Genomic DNA, 11,447 nt, shown 5'->3' with positions numbered 1-11,447 from the left:
CACAGGTTGAGAACCACTGCAATAGCCTGATAGTGCAGTGGTTCTCAAAGTGGATTCCAGGGACACCTTTAGGGGTTCCTTTATGGGGGTCCAAATTTACCCATACAATTCTGTAACTCTGACTGACAGTGTACAAATGGAACCAAATGAACTCGTTTGTACACTGTCAGAGTTAAGGGGAGAGTGTGAGACCATGACATTTGAAAGTTTGAGAAACACTGTCCTGACCTAGTGCACAATAGTGAGTTTACTTTGAAGTGCGCGTGTAAGTTAGCGGAGGAGGTTGATCCGGTTCCGGTGTTCCTGCCCTGCCTGACTGGTTGCAGCAGGTAGACCGTCTGGAGCTTCTTGTTCCTTCACTTTCTTCTCGGAGGGTTTCTGTCTGCTGCTTCTCATGATCGGAGGGTGTGTGGAGTGGAGTGGACGTATATTGCTCTGTGGTGGGGGGAAAGACGTTAAGAAATGAATCAGTTGTGGACAGAAGAGGCGAAAGACAACGTCTGTAACCTATCAGGTGGGTGGAAACGATAATAACACATTCATTGTCGCAGCATACAAAGAATATTGCTCATCATCTTCTGTTTTGCGTATGGCATGACATGGTTTCCCCGTCACTGGACTGGTGGAATGTTGTTGTGGGAAATACAACAAAGAGCCCGTCAAAAAAAGCGACAAGAACCGTGTTCATTCATAAATGTACACGTTTTACATGGATTTTTCCTGCATTACGCTGTTTTACAGCGAAAGGCTACATCATGGTAGTGATTATGCATCAGAATCAGATACAATGTTACTACTTCTATTCAGTACTATATAATGCGATCCTAATAATAAATACAATCAGGTTCGGTTAACATTATAGGAGGATCTTTTTTTATTGTGCTCTGCTCTCCCTCAAAGGTAAATCCACTTTCTATCTACAATCGTGTTTTCAAAAAGAATCTCTCTCTCTCTCTCTCTCTCTCTCTCTCTCTCTCTCTCTCTCTCTCTCTCTGTGTGTGTGTGTGTGAGTGACTACAATGGTCAAATGGTGTGTCTGCGACTAGAACCAGTTCGACCTGGATGAAAGTGAAAAAAGCATTATTCATGTTTTCCCCATCTCCTTTCTCAAGGCAGTCACAGAGCAGCAGCATGGCTTAGTCACTCTGTCACATCACTGTTTGTAAGAGAGCACAGGGCTTTGTTCGCATGGATAAGGTAGCTCTAATTGATGTGCTGTTGTAGAAAGACTACAGAATGAGAGGGATTTTGTGTTGGATTGCTAGATCATGGAGGAGACTTATTATGTATGGACATTTGTGTGATTACTTTATTGAGAGATGATTGCATAACGTCCAGATAAAATACTGTCCATGGAGAAAGTGGGGGCCACTCTCCATTCCGATACCACTACTATACATGATCATCATCAATAAAATAAGCTATGGATAAATTTGAATGCCTAAACTATGCTGACAGGCCTTTTCCGAGAATGGTAAATTAAGTCAGGTGTGATTTATGTTCATTGTTATGTTAATATTTTATTTGTGTTGTATTTATGAACATAAAAATGAACATAAATCACACCTGACTTAATTTACCTGACTTAATTTACCTTCTCGGAAAAGGCCTGTCAGCATAGTTTAGGCATTCAAATGTATCGATAGCTTATTTTATTGATGATGATCATGTATTTTGATATCTATATCAACCTTTGTTTCCCCTATCTTTAGTAAAGGCATGCTGTTAAAATTACCCTTTAAAAACAATATGAACCCTAGGCTAGCATCCCTTTTCTGGGTGAACACACAAACATTCGGCGAAAACAGGTTAACGTTGGGTTGGGGTTAATTGTGCTAATTAAAACCAGTGTATTGAAACATACAGGGACATGCCATTCCTTATACATACCTCACTACTTCGGGTTAGAGAAGCCTCTTGTTGTCTCCACCAGCCGAAGGCTGAGGGAGAGTATGTTTTCCCCTCCGTCCGTCCGTCCGTCCGTCCATCCGTGCGTGCGTGCGTCCGTCCGTCCGTGTGTCCGTCCGTCCGTTTGTCCATTACCAGCTAATCTCCGGCGCCGTTGGCCCGGTCGCTGCCAAACTGTGCACACACACTCCCTCGACACCAATTCAGAACCTCTGCCCCAAATATTTCACATGGGCCTGTTCTAGCGCCACCAGGAGGCCGACTTTTGCAAAACTAACTTTTGCCAGTACTCCTACAGATTTTGTCCAAAAATCACGTAAATCAGTAGACTCTACAGTCATGTGATCGACATGGATGTGTCAGATTTTCCATATTCCATCCTGATTGGCTAAAACTGGCTTTCAAAGTTTGCAGGATTGGTCAGTTTTGAATAAAATGCCTGAAATCCTGAACGCAGTGTGCGATTTTGGTGAAATTGTGCATGCACATTCCCAATAGGCAGAGGAATAAATGCCACTTAAGAAAAATCAAATCAGCCTCATGGTGGCGCTATAACAGGCCGATTCATGTTTTCACCTATAACTCCACCGATTAGTGTCAAACTTTGTATGCGCACTCCTTAGAGGCCACGGTAAAACCTTTTCCCTGCATTTTTTACATCAGCCTTTTATAGCGCCATCAGGAGGCCGACTTATGTAAAACACATTACATGAAGAGCACTGCTTCTAGTTATTGATGGAGTTCAGTTGGACCATGGATAAGTAAGCAGTCAAGGCTGCTTAGACATTGACTTAACAAAAGCATCTCTGTAGGGAAAGAATGTGGATGAATTCTGCTAGAAGGCCATCAGCACATCAGGAAGCTGAGAGGAGATCTCTCTTTAAGATAAGTGAGAGGCTGCCTATCGAGGCTGAGTCGTCACTTGCCAGTAATCAAATTTCTGTGCATCCTCTTTAATTTGAGAAATCCCTGTTTCCTCACTGTGGTGCAGTGAGACCGATCAGGTTACAGAATCTATCTGGTGGGCTGTTTGATAGAAACTCAGGACGTGTGGTGATGGTGGACTGGGAGTGCACAGTGTTGAGTGTAGTCAGACCGAGAGGCCCTTAGTACTACTTTAAGTAGGGCTGTCACAATTATTACATAATCGTCTAATCGTGATTATTTGACATAATCGTGATTATTTTTCATAATCGTCATAATCGTTTCCATGTCAAAAATAGTGGAAATAGCAGATCGCGACGCGTTGTGAGCTTGTAGATCGGCTATTTCCACTATCAAAGTTATTTTTTAAGTAGTAGTCTAAGTTGTCAAATATGTCAGTAATTTCTTTGTATATTTAGGTTATGTGTCATATCTACCATGTACAACTTCAAAGCCTAAAAGCCAAGCAGAAATGTAATTATCAACGACAAAAACACAATTAAATTGTTAATCGCCAATTATTTGAGTGAAAATTAATCGTCATGTAAAAATTCATATCGTGACAGCCCTACTTAGTAGCTTACAGTTTGACTTCTGTTCTCCATGCATACCTTATCATGCCTGATACAATTATGAGTGCTATTTTAAACAAGGTTTTTCAGTGTTTTCGTGAATCTGTCATACTATGGTTTAGCTGCAAGTCTGCATTCTTCGGTATTAGGGATGGGCAAGAAGCTTTCAACAGAAAAGGCTATGTCTTTGTCTTTAAACTAGCTCCCTGAATCTGATTCAGTGATATTAATTTACTGCACATTACACAGTCCTGTCGGCTGACGCGCTATGCCACTACCGCTTTGCTTGAATTATTAAAGCATGCACTTCTTTGAATCAGCACACGGTACATCCCAACTTAATACTAGGAACAGATTCATTCTGTTTGGTGGGAGAGATTTCTAGAAGGACAAGGATGAAAATAATTTGAATTATCACTATAATTTGTCAGCATTTAATAAAATATATAGGATACTTATTGTCAGGGTCAAGAGGGAATGTTTAATCTGACTCTAAATTCACCTTTTGATCAAATATTGTCTGTTGTCATGATCACTGTCACAAGGAGAGGTGCTGCAGTGGCTGTTTGAGTCACACTGTACAGCAATTAATAATTTATAAAAAGTTCCTGACACATGCTGTCAAGTCATGCAACACTAACTGCACGCATGTCAGTACAGGCTTTGGTGTAAAAGCTTTTTATCATGTGGAGACAGTATCAATTTGGTAATTTGGTTTGAGATAGTGTCTGTAAAGCTGACATTGATATAAATAAGGTTGTGATTTAGATAGAATATAAGATGAAGATAGTCTGGTGTTCTGTTTTAAAACTGGATAATACGTCTTTTTTGATCCTTTTCCTGCCAGTAAGTGGCAGTGAGGGTTAGGAGGATGAGAAGTTTAGAGAAGATTTGTTTTTTGGGGGGTTTTATGCCTTTATTGATAGGACAGCAAACTGACAGGAAAAGGGGGGAGAGATGGGGAGCGACACGCGGCAAAGGTCGTCCGGATTGGGAATCGATCCGGCGACGCCGCTAGGCATCCATGCCTACGTGGCAATGCCCAAGTGGCACACGCCCGGACCAGCAGGCCAGCGGGCGCCCTGGAGAAGATGTTTTAAGTCTGACCCTCCAAACATTTTTTTACTGTAGGGAGTTTAAAATAGTGGGATAACCTGATTGAAGTAGTTTGATTGTCTTTTTTTTTTTTATAGTTGTGGTTGTGGTTCGAAAGGTGTAACTTTGTATATTGTGGATTATTTTGGTTACTTGCTTACACCCTTCAACGTACTTGTCATTTTAATGCCAAAGTTCAAGTTGCAGGTCTTTGTTCATGTTCACTAACTACTTCCTTATGTTTAGCCAACCACTCAGCCCATTCATTTATTCATTCATTCTTGCCTGGTACTGCTTCATGTACTAGATCCTGTTCAAACTATTCGATTTGACTTCACACTCACAGCGGTAAGAGCTGAAGTTGTGTGACTTACAAGTCTTACATACTTACTTGGTATACTGTTTATCCTCAATCTAAATATTAAACTGTCCTAATGTTGAACTATAAGCCTGTGTGCGTGCGTGCGTGCGTGCGTGCGTGCGTGCGTGCGTGCGCGTGTGTGTGTGTGTGTGTGTGTGTGTGTGTGTGTGCGTGCCTGTCTCCATGAGCATGCATGCAGTGTCAGGCTTTGTGGTCCTTCATATCCAGCTTGCTCTGCATTCTCCTAGCCACAATGGTCTGTCGACATACAGGATGTCTGGATGTCCATGACGCATAGCAGAGTTTACAGTTAAATTAAATGACTTCCCTCCCTCCTCCTCTGACAATCTCTTAAGCTTGATTTTGTTTGGTTGCACATACCATATTGTGCAATGAAGATAGCCGATCTACAAGCTCAAAACCCGTCCAGTTGCCACGCATTGTGAGCTTGTAGATCAGCTATTTCTGGTGTGTGACACTTGAGCCAGAGACCCAGCTCTAAAGTCTCTAAATCAGATCAGCATGTAATGGTTTGGCATGTACTGTATGTAGTCCTAAATGTCTATTTTTGATTTATGTGTTTCTATCTGGTCTAGAGTAGTTCTAGATTTGTGGTGGAGTGGTTTTAATATAGTTTATGGTAATCATTTATTTGCGGAACACTAGGCTGTCAAGTCTTCAAGTTACAATACCATGTGATATAATAGGGACACCAAATCATTGTCAGACAGCATGCTCTACCTAATTTCTTTCTCTTTTTTCCTTGAATATGAGATAAACTAGGTAATGGTCTTAGTTCGGTATCAAAACATATTTGAACATTTAATTATATTTACAAATATATACTAATACTATATTTAATAAATAAATGTTTTTGTGGTTTGACACAGAATCAAATGTTTTATGGACACGATTCACCAGGAGCCTGGATGGCTTGGTTCTAGGCTTAAAATATTTAATATAAATATTTTCGGAAATCTCTATGGTCAAAATGAATGGGCTATCTATCTGGGGAACCACAAAATGACCACCACTGCTAGCCTATACCCCACTGGTTCTCAACCTGGGGGTCCTCAAATTATTTTGGGGGGTCCCCAGATGATTACCTAAATGTACAACATTGTTTTCTCACTCCACAGTAAACAGACAGAAGTTTAAGTGTATAGAGGGTATAATTATGCACATTTAATTTCAAAGTGACAATTTAAGTACTTTTTAATACCTCTAAAATGACAAATTAAACATTGGCCAAATTTTCAAATATTAGAGGCAGAATATAGCCGTTCTACATGCTCATAACGCCTCACAACAACTTGAGGCGTTGTGAGCATGTAGATCTGCTATTTTCTCAATAGAACCGTGTTATACACAATGTAATGCCTCAACTCTTAGTGCTCGTCAGGGTGGGGGGTCGCCAGTTAAAATATGATTATTTTGGGGGTCGCGGCCTGAAAAGGTTGAAAACCACTGCTATACCCTATCCACAAGTTTCCCAGTGAGGATACTGGGGAAAGGGGGGTTAATGTGTTCCTCCACACACTGATTCAAATCACATAACAAAGCACCAAGTAATCACCATGCAGAGACTCAGGTGCCACAGGCTCACAGCAGCAACAGCAACCAGTCAAAATGAAACAGCTAAGAGGAACAGGAAGTGATGCCCACAATCAAAATGAAACAGCTAAGAGGAACAGGAAGTGATGCCCACAATCAAAATGAAACAGCTAAGAGGAACAGGAATGAAACAGCTAAGAGGAACAGGAAGTGATGCCCACATTTCACGAAAGGGACACTGGAAACGTGTGGATTAAATGACAACTAACAGTCTTTTTTAAAGTGAATGGCACATGAAAGGTCGTTGGGGCACTTGAATAGTTCGGGTTAATTTATTTAACAACTTACAATGGGACATTGTGGCCTAATGGTGGTGCTAGAGGAAAACACATTGAGTCACCAACATCAGTAGAGGTCATAATCTGAGGAGCATGAATGTGGAAAGAATTCCATGGTAATCCAGCCAGTCATTGTTGTTGTTATTTGTGGTGGGGTCTTGATGCCTAATAGGAAGTTGGTTAAATATTAATGTTGTAAATCTGACAATGTAATACGAGTGGATATTAGACTATCCTCACCAACCTTTCCATAGTGTTAATGTGACATAAAACTAATGATATTCTGTCTTTCTATTTTTACAGATAAACCATCATGATTCCCATCACAGAGCTCCGGTACTTTGCTGACACCCAGCCGGCGTACCGCATCCTGAAGCCATGGTGGGACGTTTTCACAGATTACATCTCCATTGTCATGTTAATGATTGCTGTGTTTGGCGGCACACTGCAGGTCACACAGGACAAGATGATCTGCTTGCCTTGCAAGTGGGTGGTCAACGGGGCCTGTGAAACCGTCCCCATCCAAAATGTAACTATCCCGTATGCGGCAGAGCCCAGAGGGATCCAGTACCAGCTCGACCGCCACCAGTACAACTACGTCGACGCGGTCTGTTATGAGAACAAACTACACTGGTTTGCCAAATACTTCCCTTATCTCGTGCTCTTGCACACACTCATCTTCCTGGCTTGCAGCAACTTCTGGTTCAAATTCCCAAGGACGAGTTCTAAACTAGAGCACTTTGTCTCCATCCTCCTCAAATGCTTTGACTCTCCATGGACAACGAGGGCTTTGTCTGAGACTGTGGTGGAGGAGAGTGACTCCAAGCCTTTGGGGAAAATGAACGGTTCTGTGGAAAAGAAGACATCATTTGTCAGTGAAGACGTGGAGGCAAGTGTACCTATGCTACAAAGAACCAAGACTAGAATTGAACAAGGAATTGTAGATCGCTCTGAAACTGGGGTTCTAGACAAGAAGGAAGGAGAACAAGCCAAGGCCCTTTTCGAGAAGGTTAAGAAGTTTAGGGTCCATGTTGAGGAAGGTGACATAGTCTATCGCCTCTACATACGTCAGACCATCATCAAAGTGATCAAATTTATATTGATAATTTGCTACACAGCCTACTATGTACGCTATATAAAATTCAGTGTGGTCTGCAAAGTGGACATTGAGAAGCTGACAGGGTACAGCATGTACCACTGTGCTCACCCCTTAGCTACTCTTTTCAAAATTCTGGCCTGTTTCTACATTAGTTTAGTGTTAGTTTATGGAATTATCTGCATGTATACTCTGTGCTGGATGCTCAGGCGCTCCCTTAAGCGGTACTGCTTTGATTCGATCCGTGAGGAGAGCAACTACAGCGACATCCCTGACGTGAAGAACGACTTTGCCTTCATGTTGCACATGATCGACCAGTACGACCCACTCTACTCAAAGCGCTTTGCTGTGTTTCTGTCTGAAGTGAGCGAGAACAAGCTGAGGCAGCTGAACCTGAACAATGAATGGACACTGGACAAGCTCCGGCAGCGCATTACAAAGAACTCTCAGGAAAAGCTGGAGCTACATCTGTTCATGCTCAGTGGGATTCCAGATACAGTATTTGATCTAGTAGAGCTGGAGGTGCTAAAACTGGAGCTCATCCCTGATGTTACCATTCCCCCTATCATAGCCCAGCTGGCCAGCCTGAGAGAGATGTGGCTCTATCACACACCGGCCAGAATCGAAGCTCCAGCTCTCGCCTTTCTGAGGGAGAACCTCAAGTCCCTTCATATCAAGTTTACTGACATTAAGGAAATCCCTCTTTGGATCTACAGTCTTAAAAACCTATGTGAGCTGCACCTGACTGGGAACCTGAGTGCAGACAACAACCGCTTCATTGTCATTGATGGTCTCAGAGAGCTCAAAAGGCTCAAAGTTCTTCGCCTGAAGAGCAACCTAACCAAGCTGCCTCAGGTGGTGACCGACGTGGGCGTTCACCTACAGAAGCTTTCCATTAACAATGAGGGCACCAAGCTCATGGTACTCAACAGCCTGAAAAAGATGGTCAACCTAACCGAGCTGGAATTGCTCCGATGTGACCTGGAACGCATCCCACACTCCATATTTAGTCTGCACAACCTTCAGGAGATTGACCTTAAGGATAACAATCTGAAGACAATCGAGGAGATCATTAGCTTCCAGCACCTGCACCGCCTGGTGTGCCTGAAGCTGTGGTACAACCAGATCGCCTATATCCCAATTCAGATAGGCACTCTGACCAACATGGAACGGCTGTACCTAAACAGGAATAAGATAGAGAAGATCCCCAGCCAGCTCTTCTTCTGCCGCAAGCTGCGTTTCTTAGACCTGAGTCACAACAACCTGACCAGCATCCACGCTGATGTGGGCTTCCTCCAGAACCTGCAGTACTTTGCAGTGACAGCCAATAGGGTGAGAAAGGTTATTTTCTTCTTTGAAAATGACTGTGTATTCTTTTGTTTAATTAATACCTATATTCACACTGTGTCTTTCATTTTCTTTCTCTTTTACACACACACACACACACACACACACACACACACACACACACACACACACACACACACACACACACACACACACACACACACACACACACACACACACACATACATACATACATACATACATACATACATACATATATATATATATACTTAGTGAGGCTTTAACATGATTAATTTTCTATCTATGATATATGCAGTATTCTATGCCTTTAATACTTAATATACTCCATGTTGAAGTTTAGGTTGGTTGTTTTCTTCCCACCACTACTGTTCTAAAGCTTTGTTTAAAATGTGTGACATAACCCCCTTCCTGTCCGGAATTATCCTTTCTATTTAAAAGAAAGAGGGATCTATTGATGTTATCGATCCATCTATCTGTGAAGATGGAAGACGCATGCTTTGTGCACCTCAGATTGATGAAAAGCACTTATACAACGTTCTATTTAATGCTCTCTGTTTTTAATTTAAAATCGCTTATTGGATCATATGGTTTGAGTAAAAGGATGCTATTATTGTTTTACTGAGGCTATTTGTGTGGTTGCACACTGAGAATACACTCCATGAGGTCAGTATGCAGCTGAAAATACCTCTATTTATAGGGACCCTTCTGGTGAGTTCTGTGTTTTACTGTCTTCTTCACCTCGAGTCCTCTCTACCCCATTAGCACATTATCGGCCCAAACGAGTTGTGTAATTTGTGATGGTTGTGTCCAGGCGAGCATTCATTTTACCACATTAACCGTAGCGTACCTATTCTGGGGCAAACATTTGGCAAAAATTACCGCATCTACTGTACGACTAGATCGGCTGTGTTCGGTGAAGAGATTTAATGTAGAAGGAAATACTAGTGGATCTAGTATAGAAACCTGGGGGACCCCGATCAACTAAGTATAAAAAAAGGCTTTATTGGTTAACCACATTACTGCGCTGCCGTAGCTATTTTTACCTATTTTGGGAATGTCATTTTAGGCAATTCTTATTTATATTCTTATTTTCTTTTTCTTTTTTTTTTTAAACAATTGTGAGGTTGTAGATCATTTATTCTTTGTTTTTCTTCATACAATAAAGTATATAGGCTTAAGTGGTTAAATAGGACCTGATGTTATCCTCTGGATCGCAATGAACTGGACTTAATGTTCCTCCAAACAAAGCAAATCAATGCCAAGTGCAACTTTATAGACTTGTAATCTTTTATACCATCTATTTGTTTGTTTGAAAGGCACATATCTTGTTGCTGGCTCATGATGCAAAACCTTTGTTGTCCATTTTTTTTTTTTTTCCGATCAGCCTTTATGATTGTTTTCACCAAACTATTCTTATAAATTGTGGGTGTGGGTGGGTGAAAGACTGGGGAGTATCTTTTAAATTGTGGTTATTATTTTGGAAATATCTAAACTCCTTATGATCAGGTTGTGTCTTGTGAGACTTGCACATCTTACTAAACCCTGGGCCTAGATAGATAGACAGAGACAGACAGATTTGTAAATGCCAACAATTCACTCTCCATTCTCATTCGTCAATCATATTTCTTCTATCCCTCATCAGATTGAGTCCTTGCCTCCAGAGCTGTTCCAGTGTAAGAAGCTGCGTACTCTGAATCTGGGAAACAATTGTCTGCAGACTTTGCCTTCTCGATTTGGGGAACTAACTGGTCTGACCCAGTTGGAGCTGAGGGGTAATCGTCTGGAGTGCCTCCCAGTGGAGCTGGGTGAGTGTCGACTGTTGAAGAGGAGCGGTCTGGTGGTGGAAGAGGACCTCTTCAACACACTACCATCCGAAGTCAAAGAGCAGCTATGGAGAGCTGACAAAGAGCAGGCCTGAGCTGTAAAACGTGAGGTATTTGTGAGACGTGGAGAGATTGGAACAAAATGAAATAAGAAGAGGTAAAGACAGTTCTTAAGGCAGCCATGTTGGTCGTATCGCGTCAACACAATCTATCATCTTTGTTGAGCGACGTGACGCATGACACTTGTTTGCTGAAGCATAAATTAGGCTTTTTTGGTTGGTGTCTCAGATCTCTCTTGTCTGTACCCATTTAAACCACAGATCATGTTGAAGCCTAAACGACCAGGACATTTTTGGGCCACTCTTCTTTTTCTTTTTCCCCCCTCCTTTCCTTAAATTAAAAGATATGCAAACCTTGTATACAAGCCTGATTGTATTTACGATCAGA

The 11,447-nt window shown here is 41.8% G+C and overlaps 1 protein-coding gene across 1 annotated transcript; it reads left to right on the top strand.

Annotated features, from left to right (window-relative positions):
• Positions 1-373: 373 nt before the first annotated feature.
• On the top strand, positions 374-11,095 carry lrrc8aa (leucine rich repeat containing 8 VRAC subunit Aa; the record flags this gene model as incomplete). Its single annotated transcript, XM_080742971.1, has 3 exons — positions 374-514; positions 7,056-9,180; positions 10,820-11,095. Exons 2-3 carry the CDS (start codon positions 7,066-7,068, stop codon positions 11,093-11,095), a joined length of 2,391 nt encoding a protein of 796 aa, XP_080599097.1. The 5' UTR covers positions 374-514; positions 7,056-7,065.
• Between the last annotated feature and the right edge of the window lie 352 nt (positions 11,096-11,447).

The sequence above is a fragment of the Nannobrachium achirus genome (assembly GCF_963921795.1).
Source record: "Nannobrachium achirus genome assembly, chromosome: 15".
Lineage (NCBI taxonomy): Eukaryota > Metazoa > Chordata > Actinopteri > Myctophiformes > Myctophidae > Nannobrachium > Nannobrachium achirus.
The sequence above is the reverse complement of the archived record's forward strand: the minus strand, read 5'-3'. Positions and strand labels throughout refer to the sequence as shown.